The sequence below is a fragment of the Capricornis sumatraensis genome, chromosome 1 (genome assembly GCF_032405125.1).
Source record: "Capricornis sumatraensis isolate serow.1 chromosome 1, serow.2, whole genome shotgun sequence".
Lineage (NCBI taxonomy): Eukaryota > Metazoa > Chordata > Mammalia > Artiodactyla > Bovidae > Capricornis > Capricornis sumatraensis.
Window position 1 is genome coordinate 258503 of NC_091069.1, and position 22246 is coordinate 280748.

A 22246-nucleotide genomic window follows, 5' to 3' on the forward strand; every position below is an offset into this window, starting at 1 on the left:
TCAGCTGACAAAGAGCCTGCCTGCGACGCAGGAGGCCCCAGTTCACCCCCTGGAGCAGGGACAGGCCGCCCACTCCAGTACCCTTGGGCTTTCCCGGTGGCTCAGATGGACCCCTGGGTTGGGTAGATCCGCATGGACAGAGGAGCCTGGCAGGCCACAGTCCACAGGGTCACAAAGAGTCAGACATGACTGAGCGACTTTCACTTTCAAGAAACACTTAAAATGGGTGCATTTTCTGATACGTCAACTGTATCCCAATAAAGATTTTTGAAGTTTAAAAAAAGAGGCTTCCCAGGTGGCGCAGTGGTCAAGAATCTGCCTGCAATGCGGGAGACCTGGATCCAATCCCTGGTTCAGGAAGACCCCCTGGGAGAAGGAAATGGCAACCCATCCTGGTATTCTCATCTGGGAAATCCCACAGACAGAGGAGCCATCCACGGGGTCACACAAGAGTCAGACAGGACTGAGCAACGAAACAGCACCAGTGTGGCAGAAGGCCTGTCCTGGGCCATATGAATAACCCCGCACTCAGCAACGGGCAGGCCAGTACAGTTCGGCCACCCAGTCGTGTCCGACTCTTTGCGACCCCATGAATCGCAGCACGCCAGGCCTCCCTGTCCATCACCAACTCCCGGAATCCACCCAAACCCATGTCCATTGAGTCGGTGATGCCATCCAACCATCTCATCCTCTGTCATCCCCTTCTCCTCCTGCCCCCAATCCCTCCCAGCATCAGTCTTTTCCAATGAGTCAATTCTTCGCATGAGGTGGCCAAAATACTGGAGCTTCAGCTTTAGCATCATTCCTTCCAAAGCAATCCCAGGGCTGATCTCCTTTAGGATGGACTGGTTGGATCTCCTTGCAGTCCAAGGGACTCTCAAGAGTCTTCTCCAACACCACAGTTCAAAAGCATCCATTCTTCGGCACTCAGCTTTCTTCACAGTCTAACTCTCACATCCATGCATGACCACAGGAAAAACCATAGCCTTGACTAGAGACCAATTAAAAACATACACAAGACTTAACAGACCCTTGGCAAAGGAAGACACACAGGAAGCTTCCGGAAAGTGCCCAGCATCACGAGTCAGCAGTGGGTGCCAATGAAAACCACAGTGAGACCCTGCAGGACAGGCAGACTCAAAGACCAGCGTTCAGGCTGACCCAACAAGCCCGTCTCCAAATTCACCTGGAACACACAGAAGGCACTAGGATGCTCGCAGCAGCTGCAGCGACAGAAGCCTCCAAACGCAAACAGCACGGGCACGTGCGCACGGGCGGAGGACAAACAAGCCTGGTGATTCCTGCTGCGGACACGCCTCAGGAGGAGAAAGACAGCTGAGCCAGTGCTTTATGAAATGCGGCTGGCAACAGCTAAGCAGAGCTTGACAGAAAGAGCAACCTGCAAGTCCGCAGACGTGAGGCTTAGAACAGGGACTGCGTCTCAGAGGCGGGACCAGCTGGGGAGGACGGGGACGGGGAGGAGATTTCTTGGGGATGCAAACAGCCTGTACCTCCACAGGAGAGGGTCATGTGGGCAAAGGCGTGGGTCAGAGCTTGCTCGGCTGTACACGAAAGAGCCATGCGCCTGACGACAGAGGTTAGGTGTGTCAGCCCCTCAGGAGTGTCTGACCCCTTGCAGCCCCATGCACTGCAGCCCGCCAGGCTCCTCTGCCCATGGGATTCTCCAGGTGAGAACATGGGAGTGGGCTGCCAATCCCTTCTTCAGGGGCTCTTCCTGACCTAGGAATCAAACTCAGGTCTCCTACACCGGCAAGCAGATTCTTTACCCCCTGAACCACCTGGGAAGATTATTCCTCCATATTCATGTCTAAGGTCTTTCACACCACATACCATATAAATCCCACCTGGATTCAAGAGTTAAACTTGCATTAAAATACTGAACATGTACTGAAGAATATTTGATAATTTTTTTGGCTACACCATAAAGCATGAAGGATCTTCCGACGGGTGATCAAACCTATACCCCGCAGTGGAGACACAGGCTCTTAGCCACTGGCCTGCTAGAGAAGTGAGAATATTTCTGCAATTTGGAGATGACAGTCTTTCTAAATATGGTACAAAATCGGAAATCACAAGAGATATTACCATATAAAAACGTAGGTGCACCATGAGTAAAAGGGTACAATATATAAAGTGGAGTGAAAGTCGCTCAGTCGTGTCCGACTCTTTGCGACCCCATGGGCTACACAGTCCATGGAATTCTCCAGTCCAGAATCCTGGAGTGGGCAGTCTTTCCCTTCTCCAGGGGGTCTTCCCAACCTAGGAATCGAACCAGGGATTCCCGCACTGCAGGCGGACTCTTTAGCAGCTGAGCCACAAGGGAAACCCAAGAATACTGGAGTGGGTAGCCTTTCCCTTCTCAAGGGGATCTTCCCAACCTAGGAATCGAACCAGGGATTCCTGCACTGCAGGCGGATTCTCTAGCAACTGAGCCACCAGGGAAGCCTTACAATACATAAAGAGACGACACGAATCAGTAAGAGAAACACAAACAACGCAATCAGACTTCACAAGGCAACTCACACAGGAGGGAAGGCCCGCCTGTCATTAACGAGAGGCTCGGTGTATCAGCAGCGCAGCAGCGGCACTCGGGTCCTTTTCTTCCGACAATCAGAGTGCGGTGCGGGTGGAGGGTAACCGCACAGGCTGAGGAAGAAAGACGAGGCTTGGAACCCTCCCTTCTGCCCGTCTACGTCAGTGGAAATGGGAGCAGCTGTCGGGAAGCGTAGGGGATGTCGCGGTCTAGACCTGGGCAGGGGCAGCCGCAGGGCTGGGCAGGCCGGGCGCAGGTACCCCCTAAGGCAGGCGGGGGACGGACAGGTTTGCCCTGAGGAGTGAGCGGCCAGGTGAGACCCTCACACTCTACCCATGTGCCCCCTACCCCGCAGGAGGCCTCTGGCCTGCCCCCATGCCCCAGGCAGCCCCTCACGAGAGCGTCTTGGCGGTGAGGGCACCGAGGGGCGGTGCAGACTCCACAGGACCAAGGAGCACACACAGCTGCCCGGCACCCGCTGCCAAAACGGCCCGTGGGGACCCCCCCCCACAGGCCTCCCCTTCACCCCGAAGTTTGCAACTGGACTGCGTCTCGAGTCAACAAACAGCTGCCTGGGCCCTGCCCCTGCCCCGGCACAGAACCAGCGGACACTCTGGCCCCTGGGCTTGGAGCCTGATCCGAGGGGCACAGCGGGCTGCGATCTGAGCCTGAGGCCCAGCTGCAGGTGGGCCCTCCAGCCAGCACAGCCCTGCTGGGGTCCAGGCGCCCCCAGGAGAGAAAAGCAGCAAGTCCCCAGGGAGGAGGGCGCTTCTCACGCAAACCAGTCTCAGCTCAGTCCCCCCGGCTCCACACACAGGGCCCCGGTCCCCGTCCACAGGGAAAACACCCCGCTTGGACTGTCTGCGAAATGCAAGTTCTGGACAAATACCTGAAAGTGTCTATCTGAATGATTTCTGTGTATAAAAGGCAGAGCATCCAGGCCGTCTCCTGAGTTTGAAGACGAGGTTTGGGACCAGAGGTTCTGTAGAAGCCAGCCTGCCCAGTAGGAGGGGGACAACCCAGTTCTGCCGTCTCCAGCCTCCCCGTGTCCGTCCCCTGCCTCCCCGTGTCTAACTCCAGCATCGCCGTGTCCGGAGACCCACTTCCAGCCTCTGGAGCACTGGACACGCACAGACGCCCCCACGCATACGCACAGATACACACAGCCTGCTGAGGGCTGCCTGGGGAGGGGCGGCCGCATCCTGCTCCAGGGACAGGGGCTGCAGGCCCACCTGCTCGGACGCAGCACAGGGCTGGGCCTGCCCGCTGGTCCCCAGGGCTGCGTGGGAACCACAAGCACCGCGTGACGCCCGCAGGAAGCGTGGGTGTCTCACAGGAACCAGCTGAAACATGATACCATGATAAAGCCTCATTTAAAGTACTTCTTTTTTTTTTTTTTATTGATTTCATTGAAAACAGAACAAGAAATGGTCTGAGCCAAAAGACTGCTCTTGGAACTGTCAAAAACATTTTAACAGAAAAAATAAACATGGCTGCATTCTGAATGTTTTAGAAGAGTTGCACAAAAAAACCCACGGTTACTGCACTAATTACAGTATTTAAAAAAGTATATGCCGAAAAAAAGGATATGACCTGGCAGGCCATCACACAAAAGGTGACGGCAATCTTATTCACACTACAAGGCTAACGTTTTAAAAAAAGTTTCCTGCGTTTTACCCTAAAGTCACGTTGTTCTCTTTACACAGTTGATAGTTCATTTTCACATGGTGAGTAGAAACCACACCAGAATCAGCACCGTGGTCTGTGTTTTTGTGTTTATTTTTCGTTTGTCCTAATGTCCAATAATGGTAGAAAATAAATCAGTTTACTCATCATCATAGCATGTGGCTTAGAATCAAGAGGAGGTGCGGTGCCCCGGGGCCACGGCCATCTTGCACCCCAAGCCGCATCCTCGGAAAGAAACGCGTGAGAGGTCTGGTGTATAGGGCTAGATATAGGATTTCTTTAAAAAGCAAACCCACGTTTTCTCCAAAGTCAGCAGCGGCTCGGCCCTGACCTCGCAGGGGCGGTGGGCACGGGGTCTGTGCTGCCCAGAGCCAGCACCAACCATGCGGGCCGCGGCGGGCCACACGGAGAGTCCGGGCCGACAGGGCACGGCCCCCAGCCCGGCAGTGAGCCGGGAGCGACGGCGCGCAAGGGGAGACGAGAAACGTGGAGCAGAAGGACCTCCGTCGGGAACTCACGGCGAGGCCGGCGAGGAGCCCAGGTGTCCCCGCCCCCCGCGGCCCCGGGCAGGCCAGCCGGTCTCCCGCACGCCTCTGCGTCCTCCCCAAACCACAGCGAACGGCGTCCACTCGGGCGCCGGGCGGCGCTCTCATAGCGGGTCTGCGGGCGAGGAGCTGGTGTCGGGCAGCCCGTCCTCCTGGGCGCCGGCCTGCCGCTGGGCCAGCGCAGCCCCAGAGTGGCGGCACTTGGGGGAGCCGCAGAGGCAGCTGAAGAGCTTGCCCTTGATGTCCCAGAAGCGCTGCCCGTAGTCGAAGCTGCGGAGAGAGAGAGAGCCGGGGTCTGGGCCTGCGCCCCTGGGGCCGCCCCCGCCCGCCCCCGCCCGGGCACCTACCCCAGCTGCTCCCCGGCCTCAATCAGGCGGGCGCTGAAGAAGGCGATCCGCGGGAAGCGCAGGTCCTGGTGGGACATGAACACGCGCACGGGCACCAGGTTGGGCTCGCAGTGGTGGTTGATGAAGCGGCTGACGTTGCCGTAGAAGCGCGCGTCGATGCAGTACAGCTCTCCGTCCTGGGGGGGAGGTGCGCTGAGCACGGGGCAGGCGCGGGCACCGCCCCCCGGCCCCCCAGCCCCGGGGCTCCCCCCGGTGAAAACGAGCGCAGACCCAGGATTCACGCGGACGGCGCCCCAGGCACCCAGAGAGAGGCTGGGGTCCGGGGCGCCCACGAGGCAGCACAGCCCCTCAGGGACCTGGTGACGAGGGAGAGGAGCACCACCCGAGAGGCGGGCCGAGGCGCACCGGGCAGAGGGACAGACAGACGGAGACAGAGGGGGAGAGACGGGGGACAGAGGGGGAGAGACGGGGGACAGAGGGGGACAGACAGACGGAGACAGAGGGGGAGAGACGGGGGACAGAGGGGGAGAGACGGGGGACAGAGGGGGAGAGACAGGGGGACAGGGGAGAGAGACGGGGACAGGGGGAGAGACGGGGGACAGAGGGGGAGAGACGGGGGGACAGAGGGGGAGAGACGGGGGACAGAGGGGGAGATGGGGACAGAGGGGGAGACGGGGGGACAGGGGAGAGACTGGGGACAGAGGGGGAGACGGGGACAGAGGGGGAGACGGGGGACAGAGGGGGAGAGACGGGGGACAGAGGGGGAGAGACGGGGGGACAGAGGGGGAGAGACGGGGGACAGAGGGGGAGAGACGGGGGACAGAGGGGGAGAGACGGGGGACAGAGGGGGAGACGGGGGACAGAGGGGGAGACGGGGACAGAGGGGGAGAGACGGGGGACAGAGGAGAGAGACGGGGACAGGGGGAGAGACGGGGGACAGAGGGGGAGACGGGGACAGAGGGGGACAGACAGACGGGGGACAGAGGGGGACAGACAGACGGAGACAGAGGGGGAGAGACGGGGGACAGAGGGGGAGAGACGGGGGACAGAGGGAGAGAGACGGGGGGACAGGGGAGAGAGACGGGGACAGGGGGAGAGACGGGGGACAGAGGGGGAGAGACGGGGGACAGAGGGGGAGAGACGGGGGACAGAGGGGGAGAGACGGGGGACAGAGGGGGAGAGACGGGGGACAGAGGGGGAGAGACGGGGGACAGAGGGGGAGAGACGGGGGACAGAGGGGGAGACGGGGACAGAGGGAGAGACGGGGGACAGAGGGGGAGAGACGGGGGACAGAGGGGGAGAGACGGGGGACAGAGGGGGAGACGGGGGACAGAGGGGGAGACGGGGACAGAGGGGGAGAGACGGGGGACAGGGGAGAGACGGGTGACAGAGGGGGAGAGACGGGGGACAGAGGGGGAGAGACGGGGGACAGAGGGGGAGATGGGGACAGAGGGGGAGACGGGGGGACAGGGGAGAGACGGGGGACAGAGGGGGAGAGACGGGGACAGAGGGGGAGAGACGGGGGACAGAGGAGAGAGACGGGGACAGAGGGGGAGAGACGGGGGACAGAGGGGGAGACGGGGACAGAGGGAGAGACGGGGGGACAGAGGGGGAGAGACGGGGGACAGAGGGGGAGAGACGGGGGACAGAGGGGGAGAGACGGGGGGACAGAGGGGGAGAGACGGGGGACAGAGGGGGAGAGACGGGGGACAGAGGGGGAGACGGGGACAGAGGGAGAGACGGGGGGACAGAGGGGGAGAGACGGGGGACAGAGGGGGAGAGACGGGGGACAGAGGGGGAGACGGGGACAGAGGGAGAGACGGGGGACAGAGGGGGAGAGACGGGGGACAGAGGGGGAGAGACGGGGGACAGAGGGGGACAGACAGACGGAGACAGAGGGGGAGAGACGGGGGACAGAGGGGGAGAGACGGGGGACAGAGGGAGAGAGACGGGGGGACAGGGGAGAGAGACGGGGACAGGGGGAGAGACGGGGGACAGAGGGGGAGAGACGGGGGACAGAGGGGGAGAGACGGGGGACAGAGGGGGAGAGACGGGGGACAGAGGGGGAGACGGGGACAGAGGGAGAGACGGGGGACAGAGGGGGAGACGGGGACAGAGGGGGAGACGGGGGACAGAGGGGGAGAGACGGGGGGACAGAGGGGGAGAGACGGGGGACAGAGGGGGAGACGGGGACAGAGGGGGAGACGGGGGACAGAGGGGGAGACGGGGACAGAGGGAGAGACGGGGGACAGAGGGAGAGACGGGGGACTGAGGGGGAGAGACGGGGGACAGAGGGGGAGAGACGGGGGACAGAGGGGGAGAGACGGGGGACAGAGGGGGAGACGGGGGGACAGAGGGGGAGAGACGGGGGACAGAGGGGGAGAGACGGGGGACAGAGGGGGAGACGGGGACAGAGGGAGAGACGGGGGGACAGAGGGGGAGAGACGGGGGACAGAGGGGGAGAGACGGGGGACAGAGGGGGAGAGACGGGGGACAGAGGGGGAGACGGGGGACAGAGGGGGAGAGACGGGGGACAGAGGGGGAGAGACGGGGGACAGAGGGGGAGAGACGGGGGACAGAGGGGGAGAGACGGGGGACAGAGGGGGAGAGACGGGGGACAGAGGGGGAGAGACGGGGGACAGAGGGGGAGAGACGGGGGACAGAGGGGGAGACGGGGGGACAGAGGGGGAGAGACGGGGGACAGAGGGGGAGAGACGGGGGACAGAGTGGGAGAGGGCGGGGGGACGGGGGGTAGAGGGATTGGGGGACAGGGCGGGGGGCTGCCGGGTCCCTCCAGAGGGGACTTAGCCAACAGGAGCCTTCAGGGCGGTGGTGACCCCGTGGGCACAGACAGTGCCCAGGACCCAGGCCTGACCTGACCCTGAGAAGTGTCTGCCCTCACCACTGAGCCCTGAGAAAGCCGCGTTTCCCCTGGAAAGACCCAGGACACAAGAGCGACGCTGCACCGGGAATGGCCACACGGCAAGGGCCCCCGGCCCGAGCCCCCGGGGAGGGCCGGGGGCCCCGAGCACCGCCATGTCTGCGCACCCGGACTTCCCACAAGGGGTGCGGGGCCGCAACTGGGCCCATTCTGCCCCCTCTCCTGTGGCTTTGCCCACAGAGGCGACAGATGGGAATCCTTGCAGGAAGGGAGCTTCCTGAGCTAAACCAGAGGCTCAGGGGCAACAGAAGGGGTCCTCACCCCAGGTGTGGGCGGAAGGGGCACGGGGCTGGCCCTGAAGCAGTGAGGGCCCCGCAGACGCAGCCACCACACCAGGACACAAGGCGGCCAGGCCCGCCTGAGCCTGCAGGGCCTGGGCGGCCCCCAGGGACGCAGGACTCCTTGGGGACGAGCGGGGGTTCCTCTGCCCACTGGTCCCCAGTTCCAGCCCCGACACCCGCCACGCTTCCCACAAGGTGCGTCCTGGGCGCTTGGCCGCCCATCCTGCAGGCCAGACTGCACGTTGGGTCCTGTAAATTCCCTTCACAAGAACCACCGCGGCCCTCCCACAACAAACATAGCTCAGGTCTTTAAAATACGGCTTTTCAGATGAACGTATTGCTCTTTCAAAGCGTCTCTGATCAAAACCACCCACACCTGGTCCTGCAGCACAAACGCGGTAGGGAGGGAGCCTGTGCCCACTTGAAACCCCTGCATCACAGCTCTGAGGTGCTGGGTGTGGGCACCCAGGGAGCCAGGTGATGTGGGCAGAGGACAGGTGGGTGGGCGCTTGAAAGGTTCCCGAACAGCAAGGAGACGGGCAGGTCCACAGCAGGATACCGGTGTTGTGACCCAGGAAACACCCAGATAGCAAGGCCAGAAAGTGCCCTGCCGCTTCGGACAATGGGGGAGTGGGGTGGCGATGAGCGTCCAGCGGGCGCAGGCATTCTGTACACCAGCGCTCCGGGACGCAGGCGCCCAGCGGGGCGGGCACCCTGAACGCCAGCGCTCGGGGACACAGGCCTGAGCTGGAGCAGCGGGGGCTGTAGGCGCATCCGTGCCCTGTCACATGCCCAGAATGAATGTGTCATGGGACCAAACACCCAGGCCCACGCGGGCTCGGCAGAGCAAAGAAGAGACCTCTGGCCGCGAGCATGGAGGGCCTGCAGGGCAGCCGCTCCCTCTGAGGGGCGCTCTGCCAGGGGCCACTGGGGACCCAGAACGGCCCTCCTCCCATCTCCCGACAGGGACCGCACACCCGCCTGTCAAGTGCTATGAGAATCAGACCAGCAGCCTGGTCTGCAGAGGGAGAGGCGGAGACCGAGGCAACGGTGGACAGAGAACCCCAGGGGGTCGAGCTTCGAGGCGAGGTCGCCCGGGGCGGTGCTGGCTGTGCTGCGGGCCGGGCGGCAGGGCTGGGCTCACCACAGGGGCGGCTGAGCCGGACTTAGAGGGGGCAGCCGCAGCTCGGTCCCCGCAATGCGACCACGCGCTCCCAGAGGAGGGAGCCTACGCCCTGATGCCCTTCAGGCAGGTTTGGAACCCAAACAAAAACTAATCAGGAACAGGCAGCAACAGGCAAGCAGGATGAAGACCGCAGGAACCCCAGACGCCAGACACACTGCAAGGACCCCAGACACAGACAGACCGCAGGGACCCCAGACACAGACCGCAGGGACCCCAGACACAGACACACCGCAGGGACCCCAGACACAGACAGACCGCAGGGACCCCAGACACAGACAGACCACAGGGACCCCAGACACAGACAGACCGCAGGGACCCCAGACACAGACAGACCGCAGGGACCCCAGACACAGACACACCGCAGGGACCCCAGACACAGACAGACCGCAGGGACCCCAGACACAGACCGCAGGGACCCCAGACGCAGACAGACCGCAGGGACCCCAGACGCCAGACACACCACAAGGACCCCAGGCACAGACAGACCGCAGGGACCCCAGGCACAGACAGACCGCAGGGACCCCAGACACAGACAGACCGCAGGGACCCCAGACACAGACAGACCGCAGGGACCCCAGACACAGACCGCAGGGACCCCAGACGCAGACAGACCGCAGGGACCCCAGACGCCAGACACACCGCAGGGACCCCAGACACAGACCGCAGGGACCCCAGACACAGACAGACCGCATGGACCCCAGACACAGACCGCAGGGACCCCAGACACAGACAGACAGGGACCCCAGACGCCAGACACACCGCAGGGACCCCAGACACAGACAGACCGCAGGGACCCCAGACACAGACCGACCGCAGGCAGGTGGGGGCAGTGCCCGGAAGTCGTGCTGGGGCGAGCGTAAGCCACTGCAGGCGACCGCCGCAGCTAGGACGCACCGTGTAAGCGTGTGAGAGTGCAACCCGGGCGTGGTGGCCCACCAAGCAGAATTACCCTCTGTATTACTCCAGCAAGTACGGGAGAGACTGCAGGAGCAGAGGGTTTCAGCAGATGCAAAAAAGCATGGAATACAGCCTCCAGCCAATCACGTGACTCCTGCTGAACTTGCCCCAGAGCCCTGAGCACCCACAGCCCATGGGAGCCTGGGGTCTGGAAGCTTCCTTCATCCACGGCGGGAACAGTGGCCCAGCCAGGAGGGGACCGTCTGCTGGTGAGGGGACCGTGTCCACTTAGCAGGGTGCTCAGAAGACACGGCCACACCGGGAGGGCATGGGAGCAAGCGCCTGGCTTCACCCTGACCCACAGAGGGGAGCTTGGAGGCTCAGGCTGCCGAGAAGGACCTAGCACTTGAGGGCCCCCGCTGGCAGCACGTGTGAGCTCCAGCAAGTTCCCAGGTCAGCCCTGACGAACCCAGGAGCAACTCAGAAGCCAGGGTAAGGCGGAGGGCAGATGCGCCAGAGCACAAACCCCTGGAAACCAGGGCCCAGAGCCAAGAAGCTGGAGTCCAGCGACCCTGCCAGCCCCTGAGAGGGAGCTGCGCCACAGAGGACCACCCCCCCAGTCACGCGTGGGACCCTTGGTGCACACGGAGGCTCGTCCCGCGCACGGGGCCTCCACCCTTGCTGAGAGGCGGGCTCGGGCTGCAGAGCTGCACCGCAGCCCCACGCTCAGGAGGCTGGAGAACAGGCAGGGGGCCTCCGGGCCCGGTGCCCCCACTGCACACGCCTCAGCCCAGCTGCCTGTGGGCACCACCACACCACGGTCCCACCTGCGCCACACCCACCCCTAGGGCTGCGTCACCTTGTTGTCAAGGTCAAAGAGGTACGAGTCTTCTTCCCGCACGTCGGCTTCTGAGTCAGAGATGAGCTCCCCAACGTACCTGTGGGTCAGGGCGGGGTGCTGAGAACACGGCACCCGGGGACCTGAAGGAGCCCCACGCAAGGGCGACCTGCCGTGGCTCAGCAAGGACTGAGCCTGGGCCCCAGGGTACGACACAGAAAGCCTCTGACCAGGGGTCCAAAGTGATCTTCCCGGGGGATCACGAGGCCCTGACAGGCCTTCTGAAACGAGCTCCACGCTGGGGAGGAAGTGCAGGCCTAAGAGCAGCTGGGGCAGGGGCTGCCAACACACGTGCCACACAGCCGGCCTGGGCTCTCCCGGCGCCCCTCCCCAATGCTGCCCCACCCCCCGAGACTGCAGGGGCAGGGCCGGGAGATGCCCCCCCACCCACCCCGTGACCGAAGGGGCAGGGCCGGGAGATGCCCCCCCACCCACCCCGTGACCGCAGGGGCAGGGCCCAGGAGAGCGGCACTCACTTACTCGCAAACAAAGGTGCCCAGCGGGATGTCCTGCAGGGACCGCACGCCCCAGCCCATGTTCTGTGTCCGATAGAGCTGCAGCCTCGCCCTGGAAAACACAGGTACATCCCAGCTCACTCCACTACGAGCGACACGCGCGGCTCGGGAGCAAAGGACAGAGAACACCACCTTCGTGTCTGGAGACGCGTCAGCGCCGGTTGAGGGAGCAACAGAGGCTCTGAGTGGCCCCAGGCCCCGCTGCCATGCCCTTCACGCCCTCAGGACGCAGGGGACCTCGGCCCCGCCCGCCCGCCCTGTGACCCCAGCGCCCAGCACGGGACCAGGCTGGCCGAGCCTCAGCTGTGACAAGGACCAGGCGGGTGAGCAGCCTGCTGGCCCCGACTGGGACGCAGCTGGGCGTGGGCGGCGTGCCAACGGCGAGGCTGAGCTGACCTCTGGGGGCGGGGGCCCCTCCCGGCCCCGAGAGTCCGGGCATCCACCCGCCATCTCTGTTCCAGGGCCCTCGAGGGAGACGGCCAAGTCCGTCCTCTCCCCAAGCACCTCCAGCCACACACAAGGACACAGGGGCGTGGGCTGCTCACACGGTGCGGCAGGTCACCTACTCTTAACAGGCCCCAAAATACTGAGGCCGCGCACGCTCAGCTCAACTCACACAGAACGCAAATCTGCCCCTATGACCTTAGACTGTTCAACTCTCTAGCATTTCACAGAAAAAGGTCCATGACCACAGCCCCACGGTCTGGCTCTGGGTGGTCAGCAGACCACACACACGTCTAAGTGACAACAGGTGTTACACCGGACACCACCTCCACGACAGCCAGGGTGCATTGCAAGGGAACCCAAGCGGGCACACAGGCTCCAACTCGTGAGCCTGGACCAGGCGGCTCACGGCAGGCCTGGCTCTCGCCTTCCGGCCGTGCGACCGGAACCCACATCTGAGCAGGTGGGCAACACAGCTTCTGCTCTTTACATCAACGTGTAACACAGGCCGAGGCTCCAAAGAACATGCACGCACACACACGGCTTCTGCTCTTTACATCAACGTGTAACATAGGCCGAGGCTCCAAGGAACACACACACACACACTAAACACACGTTCTCCCGTCTGTGGACACGCGGGACACCCCTGAGCTGCCTGCGGGCCCAGCCCTGCGCCCTTGGCCGGGGGGCTGGAGGCGCTGCGGGGGGCTCACCTGAGGCCGTTCTGCACCACACGGTTGCGGCACGTCCTCCAGCAGGAGCAGGCGTGGTTGCACTCGAACAGCAGCGGCGGCTCTGCCATGTTGAACTCGGGCAGCAGTCGGCCATCCTGGGCAGACACAGAAGCACTCGCCACCCACAGCAGGGCCTCCGCGGACGAACACGCCCCCGGAACGCTGGCTCCCGCCCGGGAGGACAGGAAAGGCCAGGGGAAGCCTCTGGCCAGGAGTCCGTGTGGCTGGTTCCTGGTCCCTGCCTGGCCCCCCGCCCCCCTTCCCGGCACCCTCTCAGCCTCCCGAGGCCCCTGCAGCCTGCCCTGTGGCCTCCCGCCTGGACCGCTTGCCCATACCTCCTGCCCCTCTGCAAACCCCCGTTCTGGAGGGAGCCAGCACGCCACGAGCCGCCGGGCTACACCAGGCAGAGTCCGGGGCCCTGGCAACTTCAGAGACCGTTCTGACTGGTCTTCCCTAATGACGACCCTGTGCCAGCAGCCTCCACGTGGGGCCTGTGTGCCCTCCCCCGCCCAGGACACCCCGCTCCTGCCCCCAATAAACCAAAGTTGGGGGCGTTCCTGCCTCAGCAGCGCCCTCCTAGCCGCGCAGCTGCCTCCAGTCAGGCTGGGGACACCGCCCTGGCCCCAGCCCCACCCTACGAGGACACGGGCCCTGCCCTGCCCCCACCCTGGCCCCCAGCCCCCAGCCCGCGGGCTCACCTTGCCGTACCAGCAGCGCATGCTGAGCTGGCCGCACATGCAGTTGCTGGACGAGCAGTCGTCGACGCACACGCAGTACTGTGGGGAGGGCGAGTCAGACGGCAGCCCGCCCCGCGGCCCCTCCGCAGAACGCCGGGGCCTGCAGCCTCCCCCGGGGAAGGAGGGGGAGAGGACACCAGGGCCCCCGCATGGGGCCTGCAGGAGAGGGGGAGGGCCGGGGGCCTGGGCACACGACCCCAGGAGCTCGGAGAAGCAGGAGAGACGCTGGGGGGAGTGGCCAGAGCCGAGCCAGCAGAGCCAAGGCCTCCCGCCACCAGCAACCCCTCCCGCCACCCAGCAACCGCCCGGACCAGGGCCCCTGGCCGACCTGCAGGTGGGTGATGTTCCTGTCGATGTTCATGGGGGACGTCACGCAGTTCTGAGACACGTACTTGTAGTTGCTGGGGCACGGCTCGCCGTCCACGCCATTGACACAGGGGATGGGGATCCGCTCATAGCCCCGAGCGATGTCCCTGCCGCAGGGGGCACGTCAGCTCCGGGCAAGCCCGGCTCCCTCCCATACCTGCGCCTCCCGGGAGGGCAGTCCCAGCCGCTCCTCGCTCACCTGCTCACCGTCTTCTCCACCGGGGTGGGCCTGTCGGGGGCCGCGTCCCGCAGTGCCTGGCTCACCTGCAGGGCGCTCCACACCTGGGAGTTGAGGCTGGCGCACTGCAGGGGCGTCTCCCCCTCCTTGTTCTTCAGGGTGACGTCCGAGTCCCGGGACAGGAAGAGGCTGCACAGAGAGCAAGTGCGCAGGACACTCAGCCCTTCCGTCCAAGACTCAAGGACGAGACCCACGCAGCGCGCCCACCCGTGAAAACACGACCCGCCGTCCAGTCTGAGACGGCACAGCCCGCAGACCGACGCCTCCAGCCACCACGCAGACGCAGACGCAGCCGCCTCCCCACAGTAACTAGGGACGCATTCAACTTTGCTCAGCTCTTCCGTTAAAGGGCCCTCGGGATGAAAGGACAGCTACGCCGCTTGGCCACAAGCTCAGTCAGCACGTTGCAGGCGATGCCGTAGCCTGACCCAGGGAGGGGCCGACGGCGCCAGAGCTCGGCGCCCCCAGGCACCGCATCCGAGAGGGCTCAGGCTCTGCGGCAGGGGCACCCCTCATCCCAGGCCCCCGTGCGGGAAGGACGGGGCCGCACGGCCCTGAGCTTCCACCTGGAGCGGAACAAAGGCTCTGGCAAGTGGGGCTCCCAGTGGCCCGTCTGCCCTCACGAGGGTGCCGCTCCGGTGGGCCCAAGCAGGGAGCCACCAGGACAGCAGATTTTCACCGCAATCCTCCCGAGCTACACTGACCGCAGGCCTGACAGGAGAGGCCCGTCCGCTGCAGCAAGTCCCCAGCGCCCCAGAGCCACTCACACGACACAGGCGTAGCGGTCCTCCCGGGCTGCGATGTGCAGGGGCGAGTCCCCGTGGATGTTCACCGCGTGAAGGTCGCACCTGGCGGCCAGCAGGATCTCGGCGATGTCCACACAGCCAGAGAAAGCCGCCCAGTGCAGGCAGATGTTCTCCTCCTGGGCGGGGGACACGGGGGTGAGCCCCAGGGCCCTTAGGCCAGCGACAGAGGCTTCCTGCCGTTCCATCTCTCGTTTTTGTTAAAATGTACGTCATTATAGTGCAGAGTAGGTTAAAAACAGAAAACATCCTCCTGAATTGGGCGAACAGGACACACCATTAGGGCCAATTTACCTGCTTTTTAAAATTAGATTCCTTTTGAAACAGTTACAACTGCAGGATAAAGTGCTGCTTGTATAAGATTTGAAAAAGCCAAATCTGATTAATTAAAACTTTATTTCACAAAAAACTAAAAACTTTAAATGACACAAGGGAGAATTTGGAAGTGCCTGTGCCGTATGTGAAATACACGATTTATCACACAGACTATTCACGCGATAGAACCTACCACGTTGTCTGTTAGAAGACTACAATTTTAAAAAAAACACAAATATGAAAAGGAAAATAAAAAACACCACCAGGTAACAATGGGAAGCAAACCTGAAAGTCAAGACAACATCTAAACAAGAACCTCAGAGGATCCAACCTGCCGCTCGCAGGCCCGGTGCACAGAGAGCCCGCCCAGAGCGGCCCCGCCCCCCGGGCCCAGCCCCGCCCCCCGACCCGACCCGACCCCGCCCCCCGACCCGACCCGACCCGACCCGCCTCGCCTCCCTTGCAGACACGCCCAGCGATGCTCCAGCTGCCTTTTCTGGCCACTCTCTGCTGTGTAGGCAGAGGGCGCAGTATGTCCCGGAGGCCGGGCCCTGCTCCACCCAGCGCCCCATCCTCACACCTCGTACGTCCCAGGCCTCCAGCTCGGCTGCCTCAAGACGGCAGTGGAGCAGAAGCTGAGGGGCCCAGGGGCCCGGACCTGGCCCCCTTGCTGAGTCCACAAAGAAAGCGAAGGGCCGGCCAGCTGTCAGTCCCGGGTTCCTCTCCCCGCTTCGCTCTCAGAAGCCCCTGCGCGCACTATGGGCTCCTCAGTGAATCAGAGCCCCCCAGGGGCCTATTCCCACTCCTGCGTCAGAACTGAGCCTGTCGCAGCGGGGGAGGTACCCGAGCCCCGCTACCTCACAACAGGCCCACACATCTGGCGGGTGTCCAGTGAAGGAGGGGCAAGAGGGGCCACAACGGGTTTACCCCAACCCACACCTCGGTGGAAACACAGGCAGGAACGGTTTTCAGGAGCTGGACATCAGGCAGTGAAGGGCTGCACCCAGAGGGGGCAGCGAGGTGGCCGTCTCAGCTCCAGATCAGGCGGCCCCAGGCTAAGGCGGCCGCGGGGGTGAGGGGAGAGAGAGGCCCACGGGCGCGGACACAGAGCCCACAGCCAGAGAAGCGACGTCCAGAGTGAAAAACCACCTCAGCAAACGAGGAGGGCTTCGGTGAGCGGAGGAACAGATTCTCGAACACAGGGAACCAGAGCCCCCCCAAGCGGGGTGGGGCAGAGGCAGCTCTGGAAGAAGTGAGCCAGAAGCTTCCGGGTGGGTAACGCCCCCTGCAACAGGCCCGGGGGCGCCATGAACCCTGAAGGCACACCTCCATGCACACACCACCAGGCACCTTGTAGTAAAACCACCAAACCCCAGTAACAGAGACAACCTTGAAAACCCGAGCGTACAGAGGCGCGTGACACACGCAGAAGCCAGAACGGCCGCCAGCAAGGCCTCCCCACTGGAGGCAGGCGGAGCCAGGACTCAGGGAAGCGCTGAGACCAACCGCCATCCACAACTCTTCACCCAGAACACCCTTCAAAAGTGAGGAAAGGACTCTGCAGGCAGCAGGGAGCTGAGACCTCACCAGCAGCCCCTAACCCTAACCCTAACCTCAGACACGCAGAAGGAAATGGCAGTGGACACACGGGCCTGAGGGAGAGGGGACTCGGGAGCCGGACACCAGGCTCATCGTCATAGCCTTTCCCAGAGGCCACTGCTGCTCAAACAAACAGCACCATATTCTGCTGTTTATTTAGTAAAATACATGAGAGGACCAGCAGGAAGCTGGGGAGGGAGAAACGGAAGCGGCCACTGGGAGGTTCTCCTCACAGGCCCTGAAGCGGCGTTCGTCAGGAGGGCGCGGCCCAGCGCACGGACAGGGCCCAGGCCCGGAGGGCCCAGCATGGCCACCGGGCAGAGCCCATGGAGGAGAAGAGGTCCACACACCAAGGAGAGCGAGCCCAACCCCACCCTCTACTGTGCCCGAGCGGCAACACCCTCCGGACATAATCGGAGACGCGGAGCGGCCGGGTGGGGCAGGGATCTCACACGTGACGAAGAACCCACCCGCCAACGCAGCTTCCATCCCTGGCAAGGGAAGCTCCCCTGGAGAAGGAAATGGCACCCCACTCCAGGACCCTTGCCTGGAGAATCCCATGGACGGAGGGACCTGGTGGGCTGCAGTCCATGGGGTCGCGAAGAGTCGGACACGATTGAGCGACTTCCTTTCACTTTTCACTTTCATGCACTGGAGAAGGCAATGGCAACCCACTCCAGTGTTCTTGCCCGGAGAATCCCAGGGACGGGGGAGCCTGGTGGGCTGCCATCTATGGGGCCGCACAGAGTCGGACACGACTGAAGCGACTCAGCAGCAGCACACACATAGAGAAAATAGCTGATGAACTGAACTGAGAGTGACAAAACACGCTACCTGATAAAGAACTTCTCCCTAGAATATACAGAAACTCTCCAAACCTGAGAACAGGATTACCCATCCAGTAAAACACGGTCAAAAGACCTGAAAAGAAGAGCGAGACCCAGCACGGTGAGGAGCGCGCGGAGCAGGCAGACCCGCCCACCGGGAAACACGCCCCCTGCAGGGCTGGCGGCGTCCAGGAGAGGCCACAGCCCCGCCAGGAGCCCGGCCACGGCCCACACAGGACGGACGAGCAGGCGGCTCCATGCAGCCAGAGGCAGCCAGGCCGGCACCCGGGCGGCACTGCAAGGAGCAAGGCTAAGAGGCCCGCTCGGCGACAGAAGGCAGAAGCCTGGCTGTGTCCGGGGTGGGGGCTGGTTATGTCTGGTTAAGCAGGACTAGTTATGTCTGTTCAAGACGGCTGGTTCTCAGGTAGCTGGTTATGTCTGGTTAAGGACTAGTTGTCTGTTCAAGACGGCTGGTTCTCAGGTAGCTCGTTATGTCTGGTTAAGAAGGACTAGTTGTGTCTGTTCAAGACGGCTGGTTCTCAGGTATCTGGTTATGTCTGGTTAAGAAGGACTAGTTATGTCTGTTCAAGATGGCTGGTTCTCAGGTATCCGGTATGTCTGGTTAAGAAGGACTAGTTGTGTCTGTTCAAGACGGCTGGTTCTCAGGTATCTGGTATGTCTGGTTAAGCACTGGCTCTGTCCGCGTAAGGCGTGCTGGGTATCTCCAGTTAAAGGCGCATCTCGGGCCCTGGGGCCCAGCCCTGTGGAGCTGGCAGACGCCCCCAGCCGGCAGCGCCCTTGGCGGGGGGGGGGTCACTGCTCCCAGGCCCGGTGGTGGGGGGGGTCTTCCTGCAAAGCAGCCACCGCTCCCATCCTGCCTTCTCATGGCCCACTCGGGGCTCCGAGCAGAGGGGTGGGTGCGCCTTCCTGCGTTACTCTACCGTCAACGCTGCGAGCTTGTGGCCAGCTTCCTACTCACAGCTCTGGTGACTCCGCAGAGGTGGACACAGCTCTACGAGCACAGCCCATCCGGGTCCCGGGAAGCCTGACCCTCGCCTAGGAAGCAGCACAGCCCCCCAGCTCCGCCAGCCCCACCACCCACTGCTCCTGGGACCCCCGATGTCTTCCCGAGATGAGAACCCCCTTCAACTTCATCAGAAGTGCCCGGTGCTGCTCACAAGCACACAGCCCCAGCAACACACAGCCCAAGGCTGCTCCCAGAGCACCTGGCACCTCAGCACCTCGGCCCAGGGGTGGCGTGCCTCAGCCCGCCGTCCCCACCACAGACACAGAGTCAGTTTCTCTACACCTCTGGAAACATGGCTCCACCCGGGGCGAGTCTCAGGGCCTGTGGCACTCCGGTCACACCCAACTCCGGGCTGACACAGGAGGCCACACTAGGTCAGTGCACGCTGGTGACTGGACGGGAAGAGGTCAGGGCAGGCGCTAGGACGTGGCCTTCACGACCAAAATGCCTGCAGCCACCCTACGTCCACCCCTCCTCCAGGGCGACTCACGTTGTCCCGGATGTTGATGTCGGACCCCTTGGAGAGCAACAGCTTCACGAGGTCCACATGCTTGTACTCAGTGGCCCAGATCATGGGCGTCCAGCCGCCGTCATCCTAGTTTCAAAGAAGAAGAAAAACCTATCACAGCCCCTGGGTGTGTGAGGAGACACAGGGCCATCACTCAGGACCTGAGAAGTGGCCCCAGGGAGGGGCAGGAGTGGGGGCCCCGACCCGAGGCCCCGTCCTGCTAAAGGAAACTGAGGTTCACAGCACTGCCCGGGGACCCTGGTGAGTGCAGGCAGGCCACACACCTGCCCACCCAGTGGTCCCAGGACAGACCACGCATGAGGTAAGAACTGCAGACACCAGATCAGACTGGGAGGCCGTGAGAAAGGCAGGGGGCAGAGGCCCACCCAGCTGACCCCGCCCACCGGCGAGGCCACGGTCCTGCCCAGCCAGCTGCCCCTCTACCCTGCCCCCACCCCACTCAGTGGTCCTGGGGGTTCATTTAAACCAGGAGCCGCTCTGAGCCAACAAGAACCATGTGGCCAACTCCTCCTCGGGCGGCCAGAGGTTCAGTCCCTGCCAACACAACTTGCTGCCTGCTCCAGTCACCGCATCTTCCCGTGGACGCACTTGGCCTCCATGACTGAAGTGAGACAGTGCCCACAGGCCTGCTGCAGGACTGGGGATACGGCACGGCAGCACAGCCCAGCCTGCCCGGGTGAGAGATGGACCTGAGCCAGGGGAAGGGGGCCCGCAGGCTCACAAACCTCACTGCAGGGAGCCGCGCCCACGTGCAGGGTCCCAGGGGCGGGAACGGGTCCCTGAGAGTTGAGAGAACCCTTCCTTGCACCCTCACCTTCTCCCCCAGCCCCTCACAGGTCAGGAGATGTACACGGGACCTACTCTGTGCTGGGCACTGCAGGACACCCCAGGGTCCTGACAACAGCTGGACAGACAGGCAGACGCAAACACACGGAAAGAGACAGAACGTCCGACAACAGCCAGCACTGGGAGGGAAGGCGAGAAGCCACAGGGCAGCTCGGCCCATGGAGGCTGGGACTCTGCTCAAGCGGCAGTGCCTGGAGACGGGCCTCTAGGCGGCCAGCAAGCCAGCAAGCAGGCCAGGAGGTGGACAGGGCTGGGGAGAAGAGACCAGGTCTCCAGGCCCTGCAGAGGTGGCCCCGGAGGACAGGCAGGGCAGGGACCATGGCGAGGACTCGTCTCGGGTCCTGGGGCCAGGCCCATGAGGCGGCATCGCAAGCGGACAGGGCGCGCACCTGACAGTTGACGTCCATCTGTCCGTTTGAGAGCAGGTACTGAACCACATCGTAGTGGCCTTTCTTGGCAGCCAGGTGCAAACAGGTCGAGCCCTCTGCATCCTGTAACACGAGAGCCGTTGAGGTCCCAGGAGCCCCAGGGCGCTGAGCTCCCCCCGCCTGATGCCCCACGGCGACCGAGACCAGAGCACGTCAGCCGGCGCGGCTGCTGGCTGGCCTTTGTCTCCACCTCCCAAGAACCTAAATCTACCTCAGCCACGGAACACCCAGCACCAGAGCCACCACCCACCCCCCACCCCACCCCACCCCCCGAGTTGAGGCCAGACCAGGGAGAGCGCCGGCCTGACCTACACTCGCAGGTGGGAGCCACCCGAGGCTTCCACTACACGTGCGTATCCAGAAACGACTTCGCATGCTAAGCTGTAACGTGCAGACAGACACCTTTCTGCCATCCACACTCGGTCCCACATCCTGAGGGCTCCGCCGGGCACACCTGCTCGCTCACACGCACGGACTGGGGCAGCCCAGCCGTGTCGCTGGTCAGGGAGGACTGGGCTGATAGGCCTTCCTGTCGTGCAAGGCGCACAAAGTGCTGCAGCGTGTTTCCTGGGAGCCCTGTGACCCTGACCCGGAGACCCCTGCCCCGCAGCAGTGGCGTGCGCTCCTCCCCGGGGGCTCAGCTGTGGGTTCCACAGGACGCCACGGCTGGGGGTAGGGGGCTGCCTGGCCGCCCTCCCCCTGCAGGAGGCCCTCCACACTGTGCAGCCCCTCCCATCTCCGCGCATCTTCTGTTCAACTGAAATGTGGAAAAATCTTTTTCTCTTTTTGCTACAGACCATTTTTGAAAGTTATTGAATTCGTTGCGACACTGCCTCTGCGTTACCATCTCTTGATTCTGAGGGATGTGGGATCTCAGCTCCCTGACCAGGGGCTGGACCTGCGCCCCTGCACTGGAAGCTCGAATCGCAGCCACCGTGCCCCCAGGGAAGGCCTGGAAATCCTGAACTCTATCGCTCTCTGCAGCGTCCGTCTCTTTTGTATTTTTTTGTGTCCTGCTGAAGAAACCGTTCCCGATGCTGGAAGCAAAGGTAACCTTCCCTCTTGGCCTCTGAGCGCTCTGCGCCCTCACCTGCTGCGCCTGACTCCTGTTCACCACATGCCTGACGTGCCCTCACCCTGCTCGCTCCTGCCTGGTGCGTGTGGGAGCGTCCTCTGCGTTAGCATGCCGTTAGCATGTTCTATCCACGCGTTAGCATGTGCTCTCAGTGTGTTCACGTGCGCTCTGTGTTCACGTGTGCCTTCCGTGTGTGTCAGTGTGCTCTCCATGTGTTCACGTGTGCTCTCCATGTCAGTGTGCACGCTCCGTGTTAGTGTGTGGCCTACATGGTCACTGTGCTGTGTCAGGGTGTGCCTGCCACGTGTTCATGGACTTTGTATTACTGCGTGCTCTCCATGTGTTCCCGTGTGCTCTCTGGTGTGCTCTCTGTGTGTTCCCGTGTGCTCTCTGGTGTGCTCTGTGTTCACGTGTGCTCTGTGTGTGTT

General features: G+C 63.1%; 1 protein-coding gene across 2 annotated transcripts in view; it reads right to left on the reverse strand.

The window, feature by feature from the left end:
• Positions 1-4016: 4016 nt before the first annotated feature.
• EHMT1 (euchromatic histone lysine methyltransferase 1) overlaps positions 4017-22246 on the reverse strand; it is a 66919-nt gene continuing 48689 nt past the window's right edge. For both annotated transcript variants that reach the window (XM_068987937.1, XM_068987936.1), the window contains exons 16-26: positions 20705-20806; positions 19431-19535; positions 15137-15291; positions 14331-14498; positions 14094-14238; positions 13727-13804; positions 13008-13123; positions 11816-11902; positions 11297-11375; positions 5133-5308; positions 4017-5055 (exon numbers count right to left, since the gene is read on the reverse strand). In XM_068987937.1, coding sequence (XP_068844038.1) covers positions 4890-5055; positions 5133-5308; positions 11297-11375; positions 11816-11902; positions 13008-13123; positions 13727-13804; positions 14094-14238; positions 14331-14498; positions 15137-15291; positions 19431-19535; positions 20705-20806 — 1377 coding nt within the window. In that variant the 3' untranslated portion in view covers positions 4017-4889. The remainder of the gene's footprint in view (positions 5056-5132; positions 5309-11296; positions 11376-11815; positions 11903-13007; positions 13124-13726; positions 13805-14093; positions 14239-14330; positions 14499-15136; positions 15292-19430; positions 19536-20704; positions 20807-22246) is intronic.